At 51.0% G+C, this 27,463-nt stretch overlaps 1 protein-coding gene across 1 annotated transcript; it reads left to right on the top strand.

Moving 5' to 3' along the window:
- Positions 1-206: 206 nt before the first annotated feature.
- On the top strand, positions 207-6,498 carry RTN4RL2 (reticulon 4 receptor like 2). The gene is made up of 3 exons (XM_044420769.1): positions 207-305; positions 2,156-2,631; positions 5,344-6,498. The coding sequence occupies exons 1-3, from the start codon at positions 290-292 to the stop codon at positions 6,154-6,156; spliced, it is 1,305 nt and encodes a 434-aa protein (XP_044276704.1). The 5' UTR covers positions 207-289; the 3' UTR covers positions 6,157-6,498.
- The last annotated feature ends 20,965 nt before the right edge of the window (positions 6,499-27,463 follow it).

Here is a 27,463-nt window from a genome sequence, read left to right as displayed (position 1 = left end):
CCCCCCGCACCAGAAGCTGTAGAGAGGCCAGAGGGCTTTTATGGGGAGAGATGAGCGGCTTCCAATCCTTCTCCTCTTTCACTGCCCAAGCTCCAGCGAAAGCCACAGGCCTGAATTATGGATGAGACTCCTTGGGTTACAGCCGTTCCACCGCACCAGAGAAGAGTCCAGAGACAGAGGCAGTCAACATTAGCAGCTGCAGCTCCCTCCACCCACCCCCAGCTCAAGACAGAGGCTTTCCCCCCTGTTTTCCCTCGAGGAGACAACTGGCCTGCTATTATTGGAGGAAATGGCCCTTGCTGATGGTGAGGAACGCAGGCTTCCTTCCACCCCGCCCAGGGCCTGGGGAAGAACGGGGTTTTAGTGCAGGGCATGCGGTGGGAGAATGGGCTTTCCTTCCTGGTTTGTCCTGGAAACAGAGCACAGATGCACAGCAGCCGGGTCTCACCTCGGCGGCTGTAGTCGGTTGGCTTGATCCCCCACGCCCCAGCGGCTGTGCCCGCTTGCCCACCGCCTTGCAGGCTGGTGAAGGAATGCCTGCTCGGTGTAACTGGGTCAGCGCAAGGCTGCTGCTTCTAATCGTATGGCAAAGGAAGGGACCGGAGAGGGCAGGGACATGCTGGAAGAAGGCACAGATTGAGGCTGCTGGCCTGCAGAGGGAAGCGCGCTCAACCTTCCCTCTCCTCTTTTCCCATCTCGATCAGATGCAATCTGTGGAAAGGGGAGGTCATGGCCTCCCGTTCAAGGGGAAACTTCCGACAAGAAGCTGGGAGAAGAAGGTTCTTTAAAAAATCAGAGGGTGTTCGTGGCCTGAGCAGCTGCAACGCGTTGTGTTCTAGCCAAAAGTGTGTGAGACCCCAGAAGGTGGGGAGTGTGATGAGCAAACAAGCAAGAGGAGCGTGATGTAGACCTGACTGAAGCAGCAGGGGATGGCTGTTGTCCTGCTCCATGTGGGGTACAGTAGCGGCTCCTTGGGGGGTGCCAGTGGCTGCAGCGGTGCTCGTCACAAGCAGGATGGAGGCTGAAGGGAGTGGGCAGAGCACTCGCGGCCCAAGTGGAGGAGGTGGTGTGAACTCCCGAAACAGCATCAGCAGCTTGTGCTACTCGTTTACTGCACCGTGCCACCCACACACTCGCAGACAGAGGTTGGGAGCCGCGCACGCGTGCATTGGAGCGCTCACGTGAAGCCGTGGTGCCCCACACCAAAGCAAAGCTGAGGGCTCGCTTACCCAGGGGAGCACGTGCACCTGGCAGCCTTCTCACGTGCGACGATGGCTTGCCAGGGCTTCCAACTCGGGTGACTTTGGGAGTCTCGCTATGCGGAATTTTTCTCTTTGCATCCCAGCCCTTGAGGAGAGGGAAGCTTTTGGCTGTTTTGGCGTTGCAAAAGATTAAAGCAGCGTAAATAGTCCTCAAGGAAAGGATGGAGCTGTGAGCTTGAAAATGTATTTAGCAAAGGACTTTACAAATACATAAGTACCCAAAAGACCAAGGATGGACTCTTTGGTGATTTGTCCTAATCTTTTAACATTTCAGTTTAATTGACCCTTTTCAATGGCAAGTGGCATGCGTTCAGTGGGCAGGACTATAAAGAGACAGTATGGCGTAATGGAGGGAGTGTCAGAAAGTCGATTGGGATCTGTTAGTAGATCTATTAGTACAGGGGCAGAAAGTAGATAAGGTTCTACTACTAGATCTTCAGGTGAGATGAAGGATTTTTGACTCATAATTATTTAACAATAGTATTGACCAAGAAGCCTTCCCTGCCACACGCAGCCTAGATTTTGCTGCCGACATGAAGAAAGCTTGTGGTTACCAGAAGTGGATTTGTGTGTGGAAGGAAGATGATCCACATTCTGATTCAGTACTTGAAGCGAAAACCTGGACTTTGGATTCTTTAAAGCTCAGCATAAGTCTTTTGCAGCAGCCTCCAACAGGTGACTCCTGGAAGGTTAATAAAAGGTAGATCCTGCAAGCCTGGGTTATTCTCATCTCTGCTGTCATGGTTAGAATCAGGGCTCGGTAATAATAGCAGGGCTGCCTTGAAGCTGCCCACGTGGGTGGCGAGTTGGGGATGCCTCCCTGGAGCCGCCCGTGCTGGCTCACGTCACGCCGGCAGGGGTTTGGTGGCTCATCCCCTGTTCTTTCTTTGCAGGCTTGGCTCCCACCTTCCTGCTGCTGCTGGCCGTGCCCCTCGGTGCACCCATGTGCCCCATGCTTTGCACTTGCTACTTTTCTCCTCCCACAGTCAGCTGCCAGGCCAATAACTTCTCCTCGGTACCACGGATCCTGCCACCCCATGCGCAGCGCCTCTTCCTGCAAAACAACCTGATTGGGACCCTGCGGCCTGGGATGTTTGGGCCCAGCCTCACCACCCTCTGGCTCTACTCCAACAACATCTCCTCCATCCACCCGGGCACCTTCCGCCACCTCCAAGCTCTCGAGGAGCTGGACCTTGGGGACAACCGCAACTTGCGCACTCTTGACCCAGACACTTTCCGGGGGCTCGAGCGGCTGCAGTCCCTGCACCTGTACCGCTGCCAGCTCAGCAGCCTCCCAAACACCATCTTCCGCAACCTCTTCAGTCTACAGTACCTCTATCTTCAGGAGAACAACCTGCTTTGCCTGCAGGTGAGCAAATGGCTAATTCTGGTTGAGCGTGGCGTGGGGGCTGTTTCCTCTGGCCTCAGCAGCAGGGGTGGGAAGCCCAAGGCAGCCCTCTGGGCCTTCGTCGGTGGCCCTGCCTCTTCCTCTGGCCCCTCCCTGGGTTGTCCCACCATGAATTGTGTGCCGGTTTCCCATCTTTTGCACAGTGTTTTTTCCTGCATGGGAGGCTGGTGACTGCAGTGATAGTGGGGTAGGGCTTTAGCCCAAACTTTTAAGGAGCTGTCCTTTATGCAGAACCCTAGCCCGGAGCTGGATCCAGGACTGCAAAAAGCTTATTTCAAAGTTTAGACTGAACCCTGCTGCACTGACATTGCAGGCACCAGCCAGCGTTGTTTCTTTTGCTTTCAGTTCTAGCAGGACATGCTTCTCTTAAGGCTTAGTTGCTGTATATAAGAGCATTAAGCTGAAATCTGCTGGTGGTTTTGGTGTCCTGGCATCACCCCCTCTTGCCATTGCTCCTGCCTACCACTGGAACATGGCTCTTGAGAGCCTTTCCAAAACTGATTTCAACTCTCAGGAGGAAAAAGATTCCCCCTCCCTGCTCTAGAGGGAGCTGGTTCACCGAAGGGCCACGAGATGGGCTTTCCTTTCCCTTTGGGTGATCCTCCGCACAGAACTTCTTCCATTTGCAGATCTGTGACCCCTGTGAAATGTGCTGTCAGAATGGTTTCTCAGGAGGAGTTTCTGCATTTGTTGCATGGCCTGGTGGCAAGGGAGGGAGGGCAGCCTGGGAAGGGGGGGAAATGAGCAGCCACTGGAAGCTGAGGGTGGAGGAGAATATCCAGCTTTGAATTGGAAGGGAAGGCTGTGAGTGGGGGGCGGGGGCGGGCAGTCACCTCACTTTGCAGAAGAGGGAGGTGGCAGAGCAAGTGCTGACAAGGATCTTCACAGTGGATGTTTTAGCACCGTCAGTGGCTTAAGCTCCTCACCTTCCTTTAGCCCTTGAGAAGAGCTGAAACTCCTTCCATGTGCCAGTTGCAGGGAATATCCAAGACCAACTGACATCATGCTCACAAGCTGAGCTAAGTACATGTGGTTTAGGAGATAGAGAACAGAAACCACAAAGGAAGTTAGTGCTGAGAGTTGGTTAAGTTAATACATACAAAAGGCACATGTCTTAACTCGCCATTTCTTCTTTATTCCAAATCTGGGTTTGAAGTACAGAGGAATACCCTCTAACCTTAAGATAATACACATGTGAAGCCTATCGGTACAATCATTATTGTACTTATCATTAAAATAACTAGAAAGAGAAAATGTAAGAGAAGCACTGCTTACCCTAGAAAGCAGACCCCCTCCACCCAGAGCTGCTCGCTCCAGCCTCCTGGCTGAGTGGCCTGGTGTGCCTTTTATTCCTGTCCTTCCCCAGGGTGGCTGCTGCCTTGCAGCCTTCAAGAGAGGTGTGGACTCGGCCCCCCAAAAGGCTGTTGCCTTGCACCCATGCCATGGGGGTGCTTCCTCATTCTTGCCCAGATCACGGTTGCCTCACTCCCATGTCAGATACGGGCTCATTGTATCTCCCCCAGCAAGGGCATTTGGCTAAAACCCTGTATTTAAGCTCAGGATATCTGATGGCATGTGAAGCAGACCCTTGAGGGGGCAAGTGAGGCCCTGCGCCATAGGAAGGAGGACTGGCAAAGATCCAGTGTGGTGCTCCATCCTCCCCCTCCTGCCGGCTCTCCCCTGAAGGCAGATGCTCAGTGCCCTGCCAGCGACTCACTTAAAAACCACATGCCTATCCGGCCCTGGGCCCTGTGGCTTAAGTGTAGGGAAGCTGCAGCCTGGTCTGCAGCAGTAAAAATGCATTTGCAGATCATGCCTTGGTGCTTCAAGCCACATCCTTAGTGGGAGAAAGGACGGTGCTCACTGTGTGGGAAGGGAATGAATTCTGTACTTGCAGTGCAAGGCTCCAGCGCAGGAGCTGGCGCAATGGCAACCTTGGGTTTCCACCCCAGAGTAGATTCTTGCAGAGGGGAAGGGGGCCTGAGAGAGCACTGGAAATGTCCGGCGTGTGGGGGAATGAATTAAGGTGGGGGAGGCAAGCTTTGGGGCCAGAGCACATTTGGCGGAGTGAGAAACTCTCTGGAGTCCCAGCACATAGGCTGCCCAGGGAGGTGGGGCAGAGGACAAGTCGCCTGCCTGAAAGACTGGGCAGAAGGCAGAGGGGTGGCCTGAGCCCCAGCATGCTCAGGAACTCCTCTGAGCCCCCCAGTTTCAGCACCAGCAGAAGCCTATTTCAGCAGCAGCTCCAGCATGTCCTTAGAGCAGTGGGATACAGCTGGCGCATTGTCAGGTACCAGGAAAGGAGTCTGTGGGTGCCTTGGTGCCCACTGCATTGCACCGCCAGCCCCTGAATGGAGTTCTCTGCAGCCAGGTTAAAATATCCTATGCAAAGTGGAGGTCCCTTGGCCTGGGAAGCAGGGGACACCTACATCAGTAGGGCTCTGCATCCATTGCAGCATTGCTTTGGAGCACTTTAGGATCTATCCATGGTCCTGAACTCAATGCATTCACCACCCTGAAGCGCCATGGCTTGCTCTCCTGCAGCTTAAAAGCAAAGCTGCGGTCCATGAGAAGCATCACTGCCGTAGGCATCACAAGCGTCCCCTCCCTCCTGAGCCAGTCCTTTTTCCGATGGTGGTCTTCATAGCTTGTCCTTCTTCCTCAACCTCCCAGGATGACCTTTTCGTGGACTTGGCCAACCTGAGCCACCTTTTCCTGCACGGCAACAAGATCTGGCAGCTCTCCGAGTATGTCTTCCGGGGCCTGTCTGGATTAGACCGCCTGCTGCTGCACCGGAATCGCCTGCATGCCATTCCCGCGTGGGCCTTCCGTGACCTGGGCAAGCTCACCATCCTGTACTTGTTCAACAACAGCCTGACCATGCTGTCTGGGGATACGCTCTCGGACCTGCCATCCCTGGAGTTTCTGCGCCTCAACAACAACCCCTGGGCCTGTGACTGCCGTGCCCACTCGCTGTGGGGCTGGTTCCAGCGCACGCGTGTCTCCGTCTCGGATGTCATCTGCGCATCTCCAGCCGAGCGCAAGGGCCAGGACATGCGCTACTTAAGGGAAGCTGCCTTCCAGGGTTGCCCTCTGGTTACTCACCCCATTGGGTTTGACTGGGGCTGCCACTCGGAGTGGGAAGGTAGAGCATCTCTTCCCCACCCCCACCCCCACCCTCACCCCCACCCTCGCCCCCACCCCAATGGCTCATCCAATCACCTCTATGGCCTCGGAGGCTCACCTCCTGCTGACCCCTCCTCCTTCTATAGGGACGTGCCAGCCAATGACATCCGCAGCCCCAAGTATGACCCACCCACAGAGGATGACTACTGGGAGAGCTATGGCAATGAAGAAGGAGGGCAACTGAAAAAGGGGTGCCCGGGACCTGGCTGCTCTTCCCTGGACTCCGGCGCAATCAGGATTGGCTCCCTGTCGTTTCCCCTGACCTGCCTACTGATGCTGTTGGGACCGTCTTGGTTTTGACCATGGGGTGGAGGGAGCTGCTCTGCTGGAGGTGCGTTGGCTTTGGGAACTGAGACTGTGGGGAATCCAAGCCAGGAGGGATCCCCACCAGCACTTAGCTGAGGCCAAAGCGATTAACCATCACCTTGTCCCGGGGTGAAAGGGATACTAGGTCCATTCCTGCTGCTCTTTTCCTGGTTAATTGTGAGACTTATCAATGGAGCCACTTTCTGGTGGTATCTGACCTGTTTCATGAAGCTAGGGCAAGAATGCCCCTTTTTATTTCCGGGGTGTTGCATTACTCTCCCATTAGAGATATTCCCTAACACTATCGCTTCCTGGCTCTGTTAGGGCCCTCCTCCCTCCCTCCCTCTCTCTCTTTTCCATACCCTGGAGAGAGAGAGCAAGGATCTCTTCTGTGCCTGATAAGGAAGGATGGAATGGAAAATAGCCAGTTTTTCAGAGCCACTTTCTTTCAATAGTATCCAGCCTTGCACACAAGACCTTGCTCTGTCCAACAGGACAGGATCCTGCAACTGAAAAGGAAAATCCTATCTGCTTCTGGAGCTGGAGAAATCTATGGGAATCTTGTCATGCTTGGTGTCTCTCCATCATCTGGTCCTTTTTTTTTTTATTTATTTTATTTTATTTTATTTTATTTTATTTTATTAAGGGAATACCAGGAGTCCCCTTAATTGTCTGAGGTGATTGTTGCTAAGTGCAAGGCTTCAGTGGTTAAGTTAGTCTTCCCAACAGGATTAGACCTCAGTGATGATAAAAGTTGCCAAGCTGGCTAATTCACTCATCCTGGTCAGAAGCTTTTAGGCAGAGGTTGAATGGCTACTGATCAGGGATGCTGCAGCAGTGGATTCCTTGCATCCACAGCGGGTGAGGCTAGATGACCTCTGAAGCCCCTTCCAGCTCTATGATTAATGGTTTTAATCCACAGTTGCAGGGAGCACATGATAACACCTAATCATGTGAATTGGCCCTTAGTCATAGTACCTGGTCTTCCGTTTTTGTGGATGTCTTTCCCTTCGTACCTCCCTGCATCCCTTTAAGAAATGGCTGGTTGGAGAACTGATAAACTGCTTTAATATGGCTTGGTGGACTCAGTCACTCAAGAAAATGAGTAATGGGATATGCAGAGAGAGCCCTCTTGAGGGAAAAGCTGCTTAAAGGAGCTTGCAGTGGCCGGCTGGCAGCAAGATAACTGGAGAATGAGAGCGGCTCCAGCTGGAAGTTTTTCATTCCCCACCAGACATTCTGGTACTGATACTCACTGGAGTAGTTCCTCCACCAATCCGGCAGTGAAAAAGATCAAGCTTTCAGTCACCCCTCCTCTCTGACTTACTCAAAATACCATTCGTGCAGCTGGTCTTACTGCGATCAAAGCCGTGGCACATTCACTGCTCTGAGACGCAGGTTTGCCACAGAAGAGCGTGCACGGGGTGCAGTGACTTCCCTGAGCTTTGCTCCCTGACGTGTACCTTTAGAACGCACGTATTTCTCACATTCACATGTTTACTTTGTAAAGGTGTGTACCTAAATGATGTGATGTAATGAAGATGGTCTCAAGTGAATGGGCTGTGGTAGTTTTGGAACCAGGCCAGTTCTAAATATAATAATACAAAAGTGTTTTTTTTTAACAACCTTTGATCTGAATGGCTGTTTCCATGTTGTTAGCCTGCAACATAATTTCTTTACAAAGCTGATAGACTGCCTTTCAAGAAAAAGTTCTCCAAAGTGGTTTACATGATAGAAGTGGAAAACGATCAAGTCACCTTAATTCAAAACATCTGCATGTCACCCTGTACTTAATTTCAAGCAGCCCTCAGCCTCATTTCAAAACCCTCTAAATGCAATCATTCGGGCCCTTTGGCAAAAGCAGTCTTTCTATTTCCTGGAAGGAATGAAGGCGAAAGAAAATGGGGCAGTGGAAAGAGGAAAAGTGACATGCTTCTGGCTTTGGTCCCACCTACCTGTGACATGTGGCCACTGGCAGGTAATAGATCAAAGAATGTGGCTCTTGACCAGCAAAGGTGTGGCCCATCTCTGTTCAGCATACTTCACCCTGCTCTCTTTGGTGTATGGAATATTCCTTGAAGGGCTCATTGGACAGGTGGTGTCACAGCTCCTGGTTCCTGCCAGTGGAGGCTGTTGGAGGTACTTCAGGAAATGGGTGCCCAAGGCCACCCCTGCTTTTCCTCTTTGACGCTGTAGCCTGGCCAGGCCTACAGAAGCCATAGGGAATAAAGCACTGCACTGGAGGCAGACGGCAAAGCAGCAGCCTGGGCAGCCCGTGAGGTTATTCTCCACGAGGACGGGGACTGTGAAAGGGCAATATCACCATGGCTGTCTGAGCAAGATGGCGGTGGACCCAGCTGCCAAGAGAAGCACTGTGCTCTCCCACACTAGAGGCATTCAAGAAGAACACAGGCAGCCATCTGAGTGGGATGGTGTAACCTGGTGTCCTGCACCAGCAGGCAGTTGGACTCGATGGCCTTCTTGGCCCCTTCCAACCCTGCTATTCTATGATTCTTGATTTCATTCAAGGGCAACTTGGAAAAAATCCACTAAGGGCAGTCAAAATGTTTGAAGTCTTGTAGCCATTTAAAGCTGAGCCATTGATTATGGCATCGGATGTTACATCTGATGAAGTGGACTCTGATCCAGAGCAACATATGTTAAATAATGATAAATTAGTCTTTGAGGTGTTCCAGGACCTTAGAAAACCAACCGTGCTCACCCCCCTGGAAGATGATAGTCAAGCCTTTCCCAACCTTGTGCCCGCCATTTCTTTGAACTTCAGTTCCCATCAGCCCCTGCCAACATGGCAATGGTCAGGAATGCTGGGAATTGTAGTCCAAAACAACTGGAGGGCACCAGGCTGGGGATGGCTGCAATATGAACCATATGGGCAATGGGAAAAAGCAGGTAAAGAGAAAGGTTTCCTACAGGTGTACAGAAGCATCAGAGCATTAGGTGGGAGCACTTCTCATTCTCCCTGTTCTAAAGAAAGAAGCTTGTCACCGATAATTCTGGAGGATCAAAACTTGTTCTTTAAATGGCGTGTTCAGCTGAAAAATTTCTGCACTGGCATTACTCACGAAGATTTTTTTTAGTACTTGTTCTGCTTAATTCCTTTCATTATTTGCCAAAAATGGCATCTTTTGGCAACACAATATGCTAAAAAATACAATCTCTCTCCTTGTCTCTTCCCCTTCCCCCATCTTGTTTAGCAACAAGAGAATATCCCAAATCTGAAGATATTATTCTATTCTCTGCAACCGTTGGATTTGTGGTTTGTTTTGCAGCTTTCAAAAAGAGCCCCAAGTATGTTTTGTACAGATAGGAGAGGTCCTGAGCTTTCTAAAATAAAATTCAATCAATAGAGCCCTGGGTTTCTGCATTCAGGGAACGTGGATTTTTTGGCTGGCATGAGAATCCTGGGCTGCGTGCGGCTTAATACTGTCCTGGGAACTGCAAATGGTGACAGAGAGAGGGTGCTAGCGAGGCTCCGACTTAATGTGAGCAGAGAGGGGCAGCCCTTGGGGGTGAGATGGCAAGAGGAGGATGCATCATCCTAGGAGAAGGGCAGCTTTCTTAATTTAACTTCACATAAGGGAGAGAGAGAGAGAGAGGAAGTCAGAACTGGGAGTGGGTTATTTTTAGCATTCGGAAACCTGCTAGTAGCCAGAGTTAAATGTGAAGAGTACAGGTGCAGCGTGTGCATGCTGATGCCTGTGCGGGCGCCCGTTGGAGGGGGGAATGGGGTTAAGCAGCCTGGCAGCATATTGGCAAGGAATTTAGGGGCAGGAAGGCAGGGGGGGTGCTGGAGGTGGGGGGTGGGGGGCTTCTGCTCAACAGAAGCCGCTCAATGGCTGTACTGTGACGGAGGTGAGGCCTGGCGTTGACGGGGTAGAAGGTTGGGGTTAATTGGCAGGGGGGCAGGCTGAGGCCAGAGCTGCAGCATGGGCCATGCTGAGCCGTGAAATGGGAGGAAAGTGCCATTAAATCTGCCAGCAAGACTCCAGCGGGCTCAGTCTTTCCAGGTCAGGTAATTATCCTTGTGAAATATTCATGACCCCTTATCCCAGATGCTATTTCGGGGGGGGGGGGGGGGGGGGGATGTGAAAATGCAGGCTCCGGAAAATACACACACATGGCTACATCGCTGCATGAATCTTTACAAATTACATACGTCCCGGTACCTCCTGCCCACCCTTGTCCTCGGCACAGGCAAACATCTCTGCAGCTTCTGCACGGATGGCTTCCGGTCCACACGCAAGACAGGGCTGACCTGCTTAGCAGTGGGTCATGATGGGCATGGCGGATCCTGCCTGGCCTCATCCTACCCCCACCCCTACCAAATCGGGGAGTTGCCTTGCTGGTGCTCCCGCTAGAGCGTGCTTCCTTCTAAAAATCCAGGAGCTCGGCACTTCTGCAATATTATTTTTAAAACTAAGTCAACAGTGATCTCTTCCTGCAGAAGGCGGGCTATATTTGCTCTGGCTAGGAACCACGGGCACCAACTTAGTTTCTGTGTGACCCATTTGTTCTGGGAACTAAACATTTTAGGATGATTCGCCCTACAGCCAGGTATTTTCAACCTTCAGAATGAATGGCAAATCTGACGTGCTGGAGTGGAGCTGCTAAAAATAGTCATTTGCAGAGGCCCTCAGTGTTTGCCATGGGGGGGGAGGTGAAATGCCCACACAGGGAAATAACCTGATTGGGTACAAGAAAGCAGTGGGGTGATCACAGGCAACAAGCTGCCCCGGACACTTTCCTTGGTGCCCACCAAGCCACAGGACTCCTCCCAGTTTTTATTTCAGCTATTTTCAGTCCTTGGTCCCTGGCAGGTAGGATTGCCTCCAAGTAATGTGGGAACCTCCAGTGTGTTTTGTCATGATTGCCCCAGGCAAGGTTGCTTATCAGCTGTGAATAGCCATGCCTACCCATGGCCACCATTTTATGGTTCTGCCCAGGACAATTTTTTAGGCTTCCAAATGTGCCCATTTGCCCAAAAAGTGGTCTTCCCCTGCCGTGTGGCATAAAAGAGCTCCCTTCTTCTCTCTCCTCCACAAGCTGGCAGGTGTGCACAAGCACTGCGCCGCAGCATCCTCTGGAGTGTGGGAAGCCCCCGGATGCCTCCCCTATCCTCACCCAGTTCTCTCCCTCAATTTGCTTAGCAAAGGGACGAGGAACAGAAATCAGCAAGGCATGCTGGAGATTTCCTCCCTGCTTGGCCCAAGAAGTTGCCCTGAGAGGTGCTGGGCTCTCCCACACTAGAGACAGTCAAAAAGAATCTGGACAGCCATCTGGGAGGGAAGGTGTAAACTGGTGTCCTGCAACAGCAGGGCTTGGACCGATGGCCTTCATGGCCCCTTCTAACTCTGCTATTCTATGATTCAAACTGGTGCCCCTAGAGTGCAGGTGCGTGTACCGGGGGAGGGGGAAGGATGGCCTCTAGCCTCTGTGTGCAATGTGCTTGGACAAGGAAGGACTGGGACCGTCAAGTGAACACGGTCTATTTTGTAACTGCTTTGCGCACTTGGTCACAGCCACCTGTCCAAGAGCCCAGGAGCTAAATCAGGAGGGCCATTGCTCAACGTCAGAACACATCCTTTGCATCCTCAGCGTCTCCAGGTAGGGCTAGGAAACAACTGACACCACCAGGTTCGAGGGACCAACGATCTGAGTCTGTATAAGGTGCATCCCTAGGACTGTGCCCAAATTATAGGTGAAAGTGTCCGGCTTGCCTGCGGCTGCTGAGATTTGAAGGAGGGGCTGCAGCACATGCTGTTGGCCATGACGCTGCAGCTGCTCCCCGGACAGGCAGCCTGCTCCATAACAGGCTCCCCCTTTTAGAGAAATGATCCCCACTCTTACCTTCCTACTTATTCATAAAGACTCCGAAGTGTGAGGACCATTCGTGAGTGCAGCCCCCTCCCCTGCTTCCTGCACCTCCTCCTCCACTGACAAGGGGCCACATCAGCAGCTGGGTGTTGTGCATCCAGTGGACCCTCAGCAGGCTGCACAAGCCTGATATTTGCCCGGCATGGACTTCGGCTTCCTGGGCTGCTCAGTTCCTCTTGAGGCACACGCCTTGCCTAATGCTGGTGCAACCTTTAAAACTGTATATGGCAGGTGTGGACAATAAGTGGTCCTCCAGATGCTTGGGCCTGCAGCTTCACCACATCACCGCTGGCTATGCCGGCTAGGCCTGATCCCACACATCTGGAGTGGCACAAGAAGACGGAGCAAAGCTGGGGAGGGCAGGAGGCAGAGCTGCAGTTCTCTGACCCACTGCTCTGGCGATCTGAAAAGGAGCAAACAGTGCAAAAGAATCCTTGGTTAGACCTGCTTGCTCTGAAGCACTTACTCAAGTTGCAGATTGCATTGCCTTGCTGTGGATGCCATTTCAGCGGCTGCACACCTACCGTTGGCTGAACGATGGCCCTCCTAAGCATATAACAGGGAGTAATTCCCCAATGCTTCAGAGGGAAGCATACTAAGCGGGCATTTGGGGAGTGATCTGTTCATTTCCACGTGCTTCAGCTCCCACTGCCAGAGGTGAAACAGAAAGGCACTGGAGTGTGGGCTTCGATTCCAGTGTGGCCAGCTGAGGAGCACCGAATCCACCCGTCTGTCACTCTCTCTTTTTAATCCATTGTTTACTAATGACAAGGCTTTGTAGAGGGCAGCACGACCTTCCTTTCTCCCCCAGCCATACGTAAATAAAAGAAGGAGTTAAAACTATTGACATTTCTCATTTTCAGAATGAAGCCTGATGAAATGTAGATTGCAGCGCCAAACTCCGGCTCTGCCACGCCACGGTCCGAGGAGTGAGGCGGCGGCCGTGTCCCTTTTCAGCAAGGGCAGTTTGAGGCAGCCAGTGGCACAGCGCTGCCTTATGCATTCATAACCTTACCTCTGCCCTTCTGGGGGATTGCGATGAGGAATTTGCAATGTCAACATCCCTGGAGTGAGTTATTTCTGTGCACCGCTGGGTGTGAGTGGGTTAAAGGCTCACTAACTTTCTTGGATCAATCAAGAGCTGCATACAAAGGACCTCTGTGTTACAGATGGAGAAGTGCCATCGCGGAAGAGCTTGCTTAAGCGGCCCCGGCATGGTGAGCCAGGTGCTCTCGCCATAAAGATATATTTTATTTCCCAAGCTCAATTGAGATAGATCAATAAGAGTAGCTTGTACAACCCTTTGCCAAGGGGTCCTATTAATGGTAGGCATGGGCAGCATTGACCTCCCCTCTACCCCCGCCCCCCGTGCTGCATCCAGAAATTATTCCGGATCATGCTGCACAGGCAATTCCCCAACATGCTGCCCTCCAGATACTTTAGACAACAACTTCCATCATCCCTGACCATCGGTGCTTCGGCCGGGGACTGATGAGAATTTCAGCCCAACGTGTCAGGAGGGCACCCAGTTGGGGAAGGGAATGATAAACGGCCGGCCCCATTAAGCTCAGTGGAACTTATTTCTGATTAGACATGCCTAGGAACAGCTTGCGGAGCAACCTCTTGAACGGCAAGATGCTGCCACACCAATCGTGTCCGTTAAGTTGCAAAAATCCACGGAGGCAAGGATTGCATCGCCATCGCTGGGCTTGAAGCAGTAGGCAGGAGCTATTCTCTCCATCCAGGTTCACTGCATGATGCCTTGGGTCTACACTCTTTAGAGCCATCGGGTAAGACATTTAATGTAACACTGTTCTTGCTCTGGAGCCTGTGAACTGAGTTTTGGGTGCATTTGCACAAGCAACATAGATCAAGGTTCAGTGTTATGGAATACGCACCCTCCTTGTAATGGGATACACACTCTCCATGTAAGGCACAAGGCAAAGACTGGAAATGACTTTATCTGACATCTAGCGGGGTTTAACTACAGGAAAGTGGCACTCAAAAGAAATTAATCAGATTGCAGCAGATAATTTGTATAGAGTTGTTTTTGGTTTTTTTCAACTATGTTCAAGCAGGATACGTGTATCACCTACATGATAAACAAAGCAAATTCTTTTATCAGCATCAAACTGACATTCAGTGTTAGAACACAGTACTGCTTTGTCAAACATACAAACCACCAAAGAGGTGAAAGGATGCATTTCAACCACTAATATATTCAGGGAACTTTGAAGGCTTCACAACATGGCCAAAGCTGAATGTGGTGTGAATGGTCACTCTGTTGATCCACCAATTATGTTGCAGACTCGTGCCTTAAGTAGTTCTGCAACAAGCCAGTGAAATGTTTCCCATCAAGGTATTTGCATCAAGGAGCCAAGTGTTACCTACTGATCTTCTGTGTGCCACAGGAGCCTTTTGAGTGTGAAAGCTGGCAACCCTAGTGCTTGATTAAACCACTGAGTGTAGTGCAGTTTTGCTTTGACTGTGATTGAAACCTCCTCTGACTTGGTTCTAGAGTTTGGTGGGGGGAAAGCAAATTAATGGATAGAATTTGTCTTGTGTCTCAGACCATGGACACTGAAAAATGACTCCATGGGATCCTGCAGGCATTACTGCCATAAATACAGCCTTTCTGGCTTGGAACTCGCTCTTGAATTCACAACTATGCATATAAACAACAAAGTTTCTGTGGCACCTTAAAGAGTAAGAAATCTATTCCGATGTGAGCTTTTGTGCATCAGTTGGAGAGTTTATATAACCTGAAACATAGTTTATACAGGGTACAGAAAGGTGGAGAAGGCTAGAATAGATGTGTGTGTGTAAATTATAAATTATAATTAAATTATAAATTATATACACACACACAAGAAATAAGCTCTCCATAATATTCCATTTGATGAAGTGGGCTGCAGTCCATAAAAGCTTGTGCTAGAATAACTTTGCTGGTTTTTAAGGTGTTACAAGATGCTCTGTCAGCTCAGCTGCATCAGACTAACACGGCTCCCCTCTGGAAATGGTGCGTGTCTTGCTCTGAGGGTTAAAAAGCAAAGGTAATGGTCACAAGGCCTGCCTAAGCACTAGATGAGGCACAGCAGAGGCTACTCTGTGACCCCTTCCCCCTTCCGGTAGGGACCCATTTCTGATTTGGAGAGGAGCAGGAGGTTTCTGTAGAGCAGGCAACATTTTCATCAACATTCCAAGTTCCACTCTCAGATGTATTAAAGACTCAGTTACTCAGAAAAGCGCTGCATTTTAAGAGCATTTGTTGTGCTGGCATATTTATATCTCAGAATAACTACAGAAATATTATCGTTACAGATCAAGCAGTTCAAAAAAGAGAAGCAAGGGGGTTTGCACTTTGGAACACAGGCCTTGTAAGCAGACCTCATAAGTTGCTTATGGCAATCATTATTTTTCTGTGCAGACCTCCCGTTTAGAACAGTTATTTCAGTGTGTAGAAGCAGTAAGAAAAATCACAGGTCGTAGAGCTGGCTCCAGATTCTCGAGGGGCCTTGGACCAAATTGTCTGGAACCCTCTTCCCTCTGAGCCTCCCCTCCTTGCCAGGGCCACCCCTGCCCATGTGCCTGCCTCCACCCTCTGGGCCAGCGCCACACGACCGGCCAGAGGTGCAGCCATTGGACACTGCTCTGTCTCCTCCCTCCTGGGATTTTCAAAGAAGGAGCCTGCGCAGTACCGCACAGTGAGGATCAGGACGAGGACAAGGAGCCCCAGGTGGTGCTAGAAGTCAGAAGTAATCCCTGCAGAAGGAGGCTTCAGGCAGGAGCTCAGTGATGCTAACCCCTGACCCCAGCTGCACATGTGAAGGGGCAGGAGGCTAGCTGAGTGGCTCCCATCCCTCCCCAAATGGCATCCTTGCCATGATCCTCTTGCTTTTCATTTGTCACTTTCATATCCCACTTTTTGATTTCAAGGAACTCAAGGAAGCTTACATAATTCTCCTTTCGATCTTATCCTCACAGCAACAGGCCTGTGAGACAGGTTGGGCTGAGAGCCTGTGACTGGCCCAAAGTCACCCAGTGGGCTCCAGGACTGAACAGGGACTAGCACCCAGATCGCCTGAGTCCCCGCCCCATGCTTTTAACCACCCCACCCCACTGCCTCTCTGTCTCCAGTCTGCTATGTAGGTCTCTCGTTTTGAAGCAGCGGGGCCTCCATCATCCATGCAGTTTCCACATGCACGCAATTCTTGAAGAGGGGCATCTGGGTGAAATGTTTATTTTTCTTTGTTTAATCTTCCCAGGCTCTGATTTTATATCTTTGTGATTCTATCTGGCTGGTGCTAATGAGTGTGCCAGCAGTTTTTATTTATTTATTGTGAAAGTCAAACGTTTCTGCTGAACCAGGAGCATGCTTCCTCCCCTCTTTCTTTATGCCTTCCACCCCCATTTCCAGTTGCATTCAGCCAGGCCTCTCAAATCGCAGTTCCCAACAAAGAAAGATGTGATCTAGTTTCCAGTGCAGGTTTGCCTTGACTCCCTCTGGGTCAGTGGGTACATTGAGGTGAAGCCTTCACAATGGCCTTCCCGCTACCTGTGCCAGCCAGACTTGGAGCTTGCTCCTTTGCGCTTGCCATTCCATTGTTGAGCTGCGGAGTAGCGTGGTCTTGATCCTGACCCTGCACATGACGGATGCATGATGCCACTCCATAAAATCTGAGAGAGGACCCCCATGCAGACCCAGAGTAGCATTTTATGCTTTTGACCAGCCACACATCTGGGATTAGGGGACTTGGTTTCCTGATTCTGGGAGAGAAGCCTTCATAGGGTGGCCCTTTAGTTTCTCTCTCACCCTGGCCATACCCTCACCTGACTTTTTCAATGTAGGTAACAGGCATGGCTTCCCTGATCCAGACAGGGGCCACGATGGGTGTGCGTGCAAAGGGTAAGGACCCCTTGAACTCTGCCAGTTTCCACCCTGGATTGGGCTTCCCTGAACCTGTACCTGCTTTTTGATAGCAGTTCATGCAGTCACTAAGGGCATCTTGCCTAGTTTGGCCCTTACATTAGGGGCACAGTTGTAATGTTGTTCTCAGAAGATAAACATGTGATGGGTTTACGACTGGTTGAGCAAGTAGGACGATGGCTTCCTACTCTGTTCCTGAAGGGCTAGTCAACGTTCTCCCCTCTGCATCCTGTTTTAGGAGCAATGAATTGCCTCTCTTGACATCAGCATTAGGCCAGGCTTTCTCAGCCTAGAGGCCCTCAGGTGGTTTGGCCTGCACCTCCCAGTTTTCATGGCCATTGCTTGTTGCATGTTCTTGGGAGTCTTCCTTCCCCACCCAAGTCTCCCTGGCACCGCTTTCTGGAAGGCACTCAGTCCCATCTCTTTGGTGCATCTCCCCAGGTGCTGGTGACTGGAATACAGCTGGTAATAACTCAGCCACACCCAACGTGACTTGGTTCGAGGGTCAACAGGGAATTTGGCTGCCTTGCCACAACTCATTGGGTGGTCACTCAATCTAAAGTTCATTGCATTCCAGTTTGATGGGAGAAACAGCTGTTCAGAGGGGGATCAGGCGGATTAGGCAGCAGGAAAGCAAAAGATAAACGCCTTAAATGGTTTTGTACCTTAAACACATAAGGCTATTAGATACTAACATGGAAAAGGAAGATATTTCAAGAGCCCAGGGCATCAAACAGCAGGACAAGGGAATCCAGTGAGCTTGAAAGAGAGGATGAGGACCTGGGAAGCTCAGTTCTGCCTCCTTGGGGAACAGTGAGTTCGTTTTCCCGGGATGAACTCTCCGAATGAGGTCCTCATTTTGGCACAGTCCAAGGCGATTCCCTGCATGAGAGTCTTATTCATATGGATTCACGTTTTCACATGAGTAAACTTTGTGATCCCAAGAGTTCATGGATGCCATTTTCGGCAAATGCACTGTGAGGTGGCCAGGTGCTCAGCCACAGGCGCACACAGAAGGCCCTTTTGCAGCCCTTTCCAGCTTGGGTGCCCTGCACTGAACCCCACCCGGGGTTGCTCTCTGCCTCAGTCATGTCACGTTCTCACATCTGCCACCACTCCTGTGATCCTCCCTCGACCTTAAGACCTCCTGCTGCACCGAGAGCAAGCCAGCTGCAGGAAGAGGGCGAGAGCCACAGCCCCTCCGGCTGGCTGCACATTGCTGCTGCCACCTCGCATAGATTTCACGCTCGACACAAACGCTCCAATCACCCAGCCCCACTGTAGACAGGAGAGTCTTTTTTTCCTCCTTACGATGCATGCACAGAAGGGAAGTGGGGCCAGAAAAGGGCACCTGACTCCCTCAAGCTCCCAGCGTGTAGAAAAGAGACAGAAGGCTGCCACTCCGGATCGGACTCTCCTCATTCTAAGCGACACAAGAGTCATATCGGGTGGGTGCAGGGAGGGAGCGGAGGATGCTTTCGGAGCCACAGTTCAGGGGGCCTCAAGGCCTGTCCAGCTGCATTCACTTGCCCGGGATTCAGCCCCTCCCTGCCTGCCACCCCCCAGCCCCCAATCCACCACACTGTTTCAAGAAGGCTGTATATAACCCAGCAGTGTTTCAGCTGCTGACAGCGGGACAGAGTGTAGCGCTTGGGGCGGGCGCACACAACTCCTGTCAACTCTGCTGGCCTCAACAGGGCTCTAAAAACAGAAATAAATCTGAGCGATCCCAGCAGCAGGAACACAGTGGCCAAATCGCAGCTGGAAGCCCGACGCCGCGAAGGCCTGAGGGCCACATTCCATCTCTGCCTGCTGCAGCTGCTGCTGCTACTGGGGGGCAAGAGCGTGAGCTCTGCCTGTGGGGTCCACGCGGCCATGGAGGGAAGCGTCCAGCCCAGCGGGCTGCGTGTCGGGGGTCGCTTTGGCAGGAGCAGCTGGCCTCATTCAGATTGTGGAACTGTGATTTGCCGAGCAGCAAAAATCGCCAGAATGAGCGAGCGGGCTGGAGTGGATCAGCACTGACTGACAGACAGATGCTGGGGAATGCCAGAGACCCATTCACAGGAGGGAGCAGCTTTCCAAAAGGAACCAGGAGTTGATGCGACTGTCCATTAAACAATAGCGTTGGACAGAGTGGAACGGAAGTGACTCCTATACTTGGGTAGTGATTTCCACTCAGCCCCGAAGTGACAGCTCGCTATAAATTTGAGCTTTCCTGGCACATCCATATGGTGGATATTAAAGGAACATGAGGTACCGGGAAGTGACTCAACACATGCATTTGGGGGAGCAAAGCTATTCCCATTCTCCAGTTCATAAGCATATGTGCAGCTCACCCTGTGACCTTGCTGGAGGGTTCATGTAAACATTGGGTTGGGTCAAGGCACAGACCTGCTTAGAGGACACCCTTTGAAATCAATGGGATAGACCATGATCATGATTGACCTGAGTCCCATGGGTTCAATCCAGCGCACATTTTGATAACAGAAGCACAAAGGGGGCCTCTGCCACACTGTTTGGGGAACCCCCTCCCAGCAGGACGGCTTCCCAGGCAGTGGGGTCCCAAGGCCCTCTGTGTAGCATCTTCAGGAGGCTGCTGCAGGGAGGGGCGGGTGAGGAAGACCAATCAGGATCCATCCCCATTTCTTCAGTGGGTCTCATCTAAGCATAATAAAGCCTAGGTCCCACACATTATCTTTGCAAATCCGTGTTCTTAAAGCCATGCCCATCACAGCCAAAGACATGTGGGGATCCAGGGAGAACCAATGGGTAGAAATGAGGGATTCCACACCACGCACCCAGCTGAGGCAATTTTCTGAAAGTGGGATTACTCCTGGTTTGAGAAATCACCTTCAGTTCCCTGGCTGGTAGGCACCTGAAAGAAAGAATCTGCAAGTAGGGACAGGACTGAACATCTCCCTTTCTCTTCACAGTTACCCCCAGAAAGATTTCCCCACCAGCAGCCTTTCTATAGTGCTACAAAGGGCATATAAAGTGGAGGCCCCTCACAGAATGTAGTTTTCTGTCTTGTCCTGCTTGCAGGCTTCCTGTTGGCTGCAGCATGTGGACTACAGAGGCCTGAGGTCTGATTCAGCAGCATGTTTTTAACGTCCTCACCAGGACTGACTTCTTTGCAAGCCTTACACCGCTCGCAGCGCCAAGGAGTTCCCGTCACAGCACCTGCAAAGGTATCACAGAACTGACACCAGACCACAGCTGCGCGATGCCTTCCACATCAGAGTCTTGGTTCTGAGCTACCGATTTTCCCTTAGGAGTCTTTGCATGCACCATAGGCGGTGAAACTAAGATGGGGGGGGGGGGTTATGAAAGAACTATTTAGAAATCAGGATATTTTAAAATGGAATACAGAAGACACCAAATGAGATGAACTCATCCTAAGTTTTAAACAAAAACTATATTTAATACAATGGCAACTTCCCAGCACAGAAATAAATATGCTCACATACATCACAACCCTATATTTATTCAGAAGCAATCCCTAGTGAGTTCAGCAGGGTATATTCCCAGGAAAGTGGCTATGGGCATACAGCCTTAAGAACTGAACAAGACAGAGAGTGAGATACCCACAGCTGGATTGGCTGCACTCAGCTTTTCTGCCTGAGAACAACTGGGGCGGCAGTGGCGGAGGGGGGCAACCTAGATCAGAGATGCTGTGCTAAGGGCAGTGGCGTTAACTACATTTTCTTCTGCATGCTTCCCTCATTTCAACTACTCACCTGAGAAAAGAACACTAGCTACCTCTCTGTCTTTCCCCCTCTCCATGGCTAATACCAGTTTCTGGGTGCGGGGAGCTCATCTAACCAGGGAATGATGCAGAACCTGCCTCTTCACCAACACCGAGAGGCACACATGGAAAATGGGAATATAGCAATGGTGTTCTGCTCACTCTGCCTCTGCTTGTGCAGGGTATGCCATGCATTGCTGGAAGCAGGGAGCAGGGGCAGCCTGAAATTGGTGTCCGGTAGTGGCATGCATTTCTTATAAGGCCTCTGGAATAGAAGAGACTGGACTTCCCAGACCATGGGCAGCTGGCCATCCCAGCTTTTTCATTCAAAGGCTGCTGATTCTGGGATCGGATATGCTGTTAACTTAACAGCTAGCAATGCAATCAAGAAGAACAATGTCATACTCACACCACCCAGAACTGGGTCCTTTTTCACAACCCCAAGCAATTCATATGTACTTGCTCATAGAAGGCCAAATTAATTTCCCATTGACCTCTATTTTGAAGAGCGGATGGTTTCAGAGACTGAGAGTATGCCCACAGCCGCACATTCTTAAACCCATCCTCTCCCCACTGAAGGAGGGCACACGCGGCTTCATTCCACCCACGCCACCCAGCGGCACCTCACTGGATACTTAATTCAAAGTAAGAGGAGGGCTACCAAGTTAGTCATGGAAAAACTCTCCGAAGGTTGGCTCAGCTTTTGCTTTGGGAGGTGAGGTAGAAGTCCGTCTGCTTCAGAATGCTTTCTCCCGGTTCCTAAATAATATTGGCCCGTGCTGCCAGGCTCGGCTGCCTTATCATATCGGCATCTTATTGGGAACTGCACTCTCCCACCAGAGAGAGTCGCTTGGTACTGAAGCACCCTTCCTACCCAGAAGAAACATACCCAGGCTTTTTTAAAGTGGTGCTGTGGAGCCAGGACTCACAGGATCAAAGCCCCAGGGCTTTTTGGTTAGAGGAATATTAATATCCTTTGTCCCCCTGCCCCAAGGCTTCCCTGCTCCCTCTGAGCTAGGCCAGAATCTTCACAATAGCTGAGGAAAAGTAGGTTTTCTGAACAACAAAATATTGTTGGTAAGTATCCCTGTTGTAATACACGTTGGAGCGACTCAGTTTGGGAGTCGCCCCAGAGGGTGAGGCAAGCTTGCGTATATCTAATATGCAGGTACAGAAGGATCAAGGCAACTTCTTGGTGTCTCCGTGGGGCAGGGCTACAGGGAATTTCTCATTCTTTGCACCGTGTTTGGCTGGGCCATTCTGCCACAGCAACAAAAAGAGTTTATTGGCACTGATACTCAAGGCAGCAAAGCATCTGGCTTTGTCACTGATGCAGTTGCTCGGCGAGCAGGGAGTTTAGCAAAACTTTCATTGAGGGTAAGGATAGGAATAACACTGGGGGGAGGGGAAAGTATGTGCAGGTATTTATAAAGCAGTCTATTCAGCCTAAACTAGGACTGCACATGTGCAGAATCTCATTTTACATCCTGATCTGGAGAACTGCTTCTTGATCTCCAACTTGGCATTCAGAGCTAGGCAAATCTGCATTCCAAATGATGCTATTATGACCTTGACAGCACCTCTGCCCCCCCAAATCAGAGCCTCTGCCGCCATTCAGGAAAAGCACAGCCGCATCTCTGGAATGTAGGCATATAGAAAACTTCGGGCCTGCACTTTGAGCTGGCCAAGATACGTTCCCTGACAATATCTCTGCTTCACTGGAAATGCCTGGTAAAATGAAGGGGGTTGATATTTACCTTTCACAAAGAACGTCTAATTTCTGTTTTCCATTTGACATTCTTGCCCCCACTTCCTATACAGGCCGTGCAGTCTTATGCATGTTTCCTTGGGTGTAAGTCCACCTTGCAAGGTTGTTATGAGGATAAAAATGGAGGAGAAGAATATCAGGCAGCTTGCCTTGGGTTCCTTGGGGAAAGCTGGGATCTGAATGCAGCAAATTGTGTTCAGCTGGCTTATTGCCAGGTATGTGTCCACAGGATACCACCCATAATCATCCTTCATTTTTTGCCTTCCTATGGAATAACAATATCCATTATTGTTTAGAACACTAAACACTATATAAAAGTCTTCTCAAGAGGATCCTGAATGAGAGCCATTACTCCTTTTTTAAAGCTGTTTTTATTAATGTTGTACAAATTCCAAGCATCTTAATTTGGGAGGGCATAAAGATGATACATTCATGCTTCTTTACTCACATATTTATTCACATATTTATTTATTTTCTTTTTTTCTGCTGAGTGTGTCGGGGAGTATACCCAACAGCTTCCAGTATTTCCAGTACAGAACAGATGGGCCCAGCTTTGGTAACTGGCTTTGATTTACACTGTTTTGTCAGGTCTCAAAGCCCATGCCTGAGCAGAGGTTTTGAGAAGCAGTGCCGTACAGGTGTGAAAGCGGCTGCGATGATTTCTACTGCCGTGCCCAAGCTGCCAATCCAGCTGCACGGAGATGTCTGTCAGCCCCAAAGGAGCCGCCTTCTGAGTCGCAGCAGGGCAGACAAAGGGTTTCTCGGCTCCCCTCGCTGCTACACTTGCTGTGTGAAGGCTTCCTCCCCAGGCCGGCGGCGGCGGGTGCACTCCACAGACGACCGGCAGTTTTAAGTGATTTTGCTCTTACTGTTTTAACCGTGACTCCGTTCCTCCTCTCGAGGACCCCCCCCCCTTAATTCTAAGAAGGGTGACATCACACGGCACTGCTGTGACCCAATTTCCAGCCAGTCAGCAAGAGCCCAGGCAGCACCAGGCACGTCCCTGAGATCCAGGAGAACTTTTCACACATGCCTGTACCCCTGCTCTTGCTTTCTCTTGCACACTTTGCATGGCTCCATGCACCTTCGCTGGTGCAGAGGAGACACACACAAAAACCACACACACACACACTCATGCAGCACAGTCAGACAGAACAGAACAGTCACAGGGACCTTCTGAAGGCACCACCGTTGCACGCATATGAAATCTTCGTGTGCAAGACTGTGCTTTTAGGCACACAAAGATACACACTCAAGACACAATCAAGACCTTGACCTTTTCTGCCTCAACTTGCATAGGGTTGCATTCACAGACACACCTGTCCATGTGATGGCGACATCTTCTCCCCTAAGCCATTTGCCCTGGTTGGCCACCATTGTGCTCACACTTTCACGACAGAGGATCCATTCACTGTTGCTATCGGACTATTGCATTCCAGTGCTTTCCAATGGTCCTTTTTCATACCTGATCTGAGGCCGTTTTCTGACTCTCCTGACAACAGGGCAGTTTCCAATGTTGCTGCTGCCGCTGCTTCTCCACTGCTGGTTCTGCTGCCCTTTTGTGGAGCTGGCTGGCACTTCCTAAAGGAATCTCGGAAAGGAGCACAAATGCTCCTTTCCAGAGCATGAGGCTGCAAAGCTCCTTCTGCAAGCGCCACTGACTCGTGCTGCTCCAGAAATCAGCAGTTCCACTTCCACAGCTGCTAGGGTCCCTTTGCACTAATGGTAGGTCCCACAACTGCCCTGGCAGCATTGGATGCTGCCCAGTGTTTTCTACAACGCTTGCCCCACATTCCTTGGTCGTGGTACCATTACCATGACCTGGTATGTAGTTCCTTCCCCACCACTGACTTTTTAAAAGCGTTTTTGAAATTTTTGCAGTCAAGTGCAAGTACCTGAATTTGAAAAATGTTTATTTGTATTGAATTTTTTCACTACAACCCAATTGTGCTGATTTTGGGCTTGAGGGAAGATGAATGGGCAAATGGAGGGATTGTTCTGACTGCAAAGAGGAAAGGGGATGATTAAAGGGCCAATTTTGGTAATGTGGTGAGGACAGGAGATGACTCATTTAAAAGGTACTTTTCAGTGACATCTGCGATGGGGAGAAACTGGAGCTGCTTTAGATCATTGCAGAAGAGACCTTTGCTGATTGAAAGCTGCACTTTCTAGAACATTACAGGATATGCTTCTGATTTGAAATGATGCAGCTCATATGAATGAGAACTGTGCAATTGTTAAATATACTATTTAAAGTAGTATACAGAGTTACTTTAAGTGCTGAGTGGAAACACAGTTTTAATTGTTTCCTGTTGGTTGCAAAAAGAACAGTCTCTCAATTGTCATAAAAGGCCCTACTGTGGAAACAGTCTAAGTAAAGAGCTCATCCTATGGATGTGCTGCTGAGCAATCAGGTAATAAGGGGACTGGGTTGTCAAGAGGAAGGAATCTAGAGGGAGCACATAATCGCTTTCCTCAGATGATCTAAAAGAGAACCATTTTTAAGATCTGCAAAGTTCTGCATTTCAGTCCCCCAGCTTGCTTGTTTCTCACTGTTTTAGCGTTTAGAATCTATCATGTATTTTATGATATTATGCTGGTATGTGTCTATTGGACTTTTCATCTGTGCTAGTTTTTAATTGTTTGTGTATTTTATTATAGTTTATTGCACATTCATCTGTACAATGCTGAGAGAGACTTTGCCTATGAGGTGTGTGAGAAATCTAATTAAAAATAATAAAATAGAAAGGGGAGGCAGCAGGCACCATTCACTGCTGCATTGGGAAGAGAAACACCAGGTCCTCACCAAGTCACACACAGCCTGGGTTTTGGAAGCCTCCTGGTTTTGCTGCCTTGCCGGGGCTGCACAGGCGAGAGCGTTTAGCATCTGGTGTGCAGCACCCCAAGGAAGGAGTCTGGCTTTGCAGATTGCAGGTTATGCAAGCCGATAGAGGCAATTTTGCCTTAATGCACGAGGGTGGCCCTTTTGGCTCTCCAGGCACAACACAATGCTCCATAATCAGTCTCAATACTGCCATGAGCCATGCTAGGGGCTTGCCCACTCTCAGCAAATGCTGGTGCGTGGGGACTCCGGTGCCCCGTCCGAGAGGTGGAGGGCAAAGAGTGCAGGTGACACGTGCTGCCCCCCCACACACACACACCTCCACTTGCAGCCTAGTTGCCCCTCTGGCACTGCAGAACCTGCTGCACTCAGGTAGGCTCCACATCAAGAACCGTGCAAGACCAGGACTGGTAGACGGCCTTCAGGCAAGGCTTTGGGAGAGGACTGTAGGAAGCAGCCTCAGCCCAAGACAGACCACAGGTCTGCCTAGCCAGGCAGTATTGGCACTGACTGGCAGCAGCTCTCCAGGGCTTCGGGGAGGAGTTTTTCCAACCCCATGCGGAGATGCCGGGGATTGAACCTGGCACCCTTTGCATGCGAAGCAGGAGCTCTGTCCCTGAGCCGGAACAGCTTCTCAGCAGTGTCGGCACTTGTCCTTTCCAGCTCCGGGGGCACATGCACGCCATGGACAAATGGCTGAGGGCGCAGTCCTGGGCGTGTTTTCTGTGCACGGCCGCCTGGAGCCCACTGGGAGCTGCCCAGGCAGGAGAAGTCTGAGCAGGCCCAGCGTCGCTCCCTCAGTAGCCATTCACCCTGGCAGAGGGCCTGGGGAACCGTCCCCCTGTGAGACGAGCCTCTCCATGCTGAGCAGCTTCCTTGGCACCTTCACCCAGTCAGAAGTGGGTGAAGTGGCGGGGAGCTCCGGCAGCGCAAACAGGCGTGGGACCAGTGTCGAGCGGATCTGCCCTCCTTTCCTGTGCATGCACGACCAAACAAAGGCACGGCGAGGCGCGTCGGCGTCCGCGTCACTTTCCCCAAAACCACCACAATGCCATGGAATGAAGTTCGATACTGCAACCCTAGCTGGGCACTGAGCGAGCTCTGGCTGGGCGCTGGTGGGGCACTGACGGCCAGGCGCTTTCTGTCGCTGAGCTGTGACTGGCAGTGCCCATTCTTCGCTGCAGAAGCGGGTAACATGATAGCAGCTCAGCCGGCAGCCTGCAGACCGGAGGAACTGCGCGGGGGAAGAGGGGTGCTGGAGTGGCAGGTATGGGGGGCACTCCAATTACCTCCATGAATGTTTAATAGCTCCTGTCCTGCCAGACATGCTGAAACCTGAGACCATGCCGGCTTCCCACCCTTTCCCTCTCTCTCCCCCTCAACTCCCTCCCCCGTGGCCCCAAGTGACCCCCATCCCAAGGAGTTCTCCAGTTAGCAGGAGCATGGCAGCCCTGCCATGAGGCAGAGTGAGGCAGCTGCCGCAGGCAGCTGGTTTGGGTGCCCTGCAAGGGCAGCACATGGTTGGCAGCATTAAAAGAGCCAGGCTGGATCAGAGCAAGGATTACCCAGCCCGGCATTCACTCAGTGGCCAACCAGCTGCACACAGGCAGCCCGCAAGCGGGACACAAGTGCGACAGCACCCTCTTGCCGTTCCCCAGCAACTGGCATCCTGACGCCGATACTGGAGGTGGCATGGAGCCATGGGTAGCCTTCTCCTCCGTGAATTCATACCACCCCCTTTGGAGGCCAGCCCAACTTGTGGCCATTATTACATCTTGTGGTGGAAAATGCCTTCGTTCGAGTATGTGTGAAGAAATACCTTTCATCCATCCATCCAAAATCCCCCACCAGTCAGTTGCAGGGATAACCCCCTTGGGTTCTAGTATCCTGAGGGACAAAGGCGTCTCCCTCGCTGCTCTCTCCACACTGTGCATGTCTCTGTACACGTCCATCCTGTCTTCCCCAGTCACCTTTTCTCCAAAGCCCCAGATGTTCTCCCCTGCAGCTCAGCACTTCTGCAGTTTCTGGTTGTTGTGCTTGTAGGACCAGGAGGTGTGAGAGGCCCTTGTGAGATTTTCTGTCTCGGGTGCCATCATATTGTGACTAGCCTTGGGGATTTGGGGT

This window comes from Varanus komodoensis, unplaced genomic scaffold (assembly GCF_004798865.1).
Source record: "Varanus komodoensis strain SLA01 unplaced genomic scaffold, ASM479886v1 scaffold110, whole genome shotgun sequence".
Classification (NCBI taxonomy): Eukaryota; Metazoa; Chordata; class Lepidosauria; order Squamata; family Varanidae; genus Varanus; species Varanus komodoensis.
The sequence above is the reverse complement of the archived record's forward strand: the minus strand, read 5'-3'. Positions and strand labels throughout refer to the sequence as shown.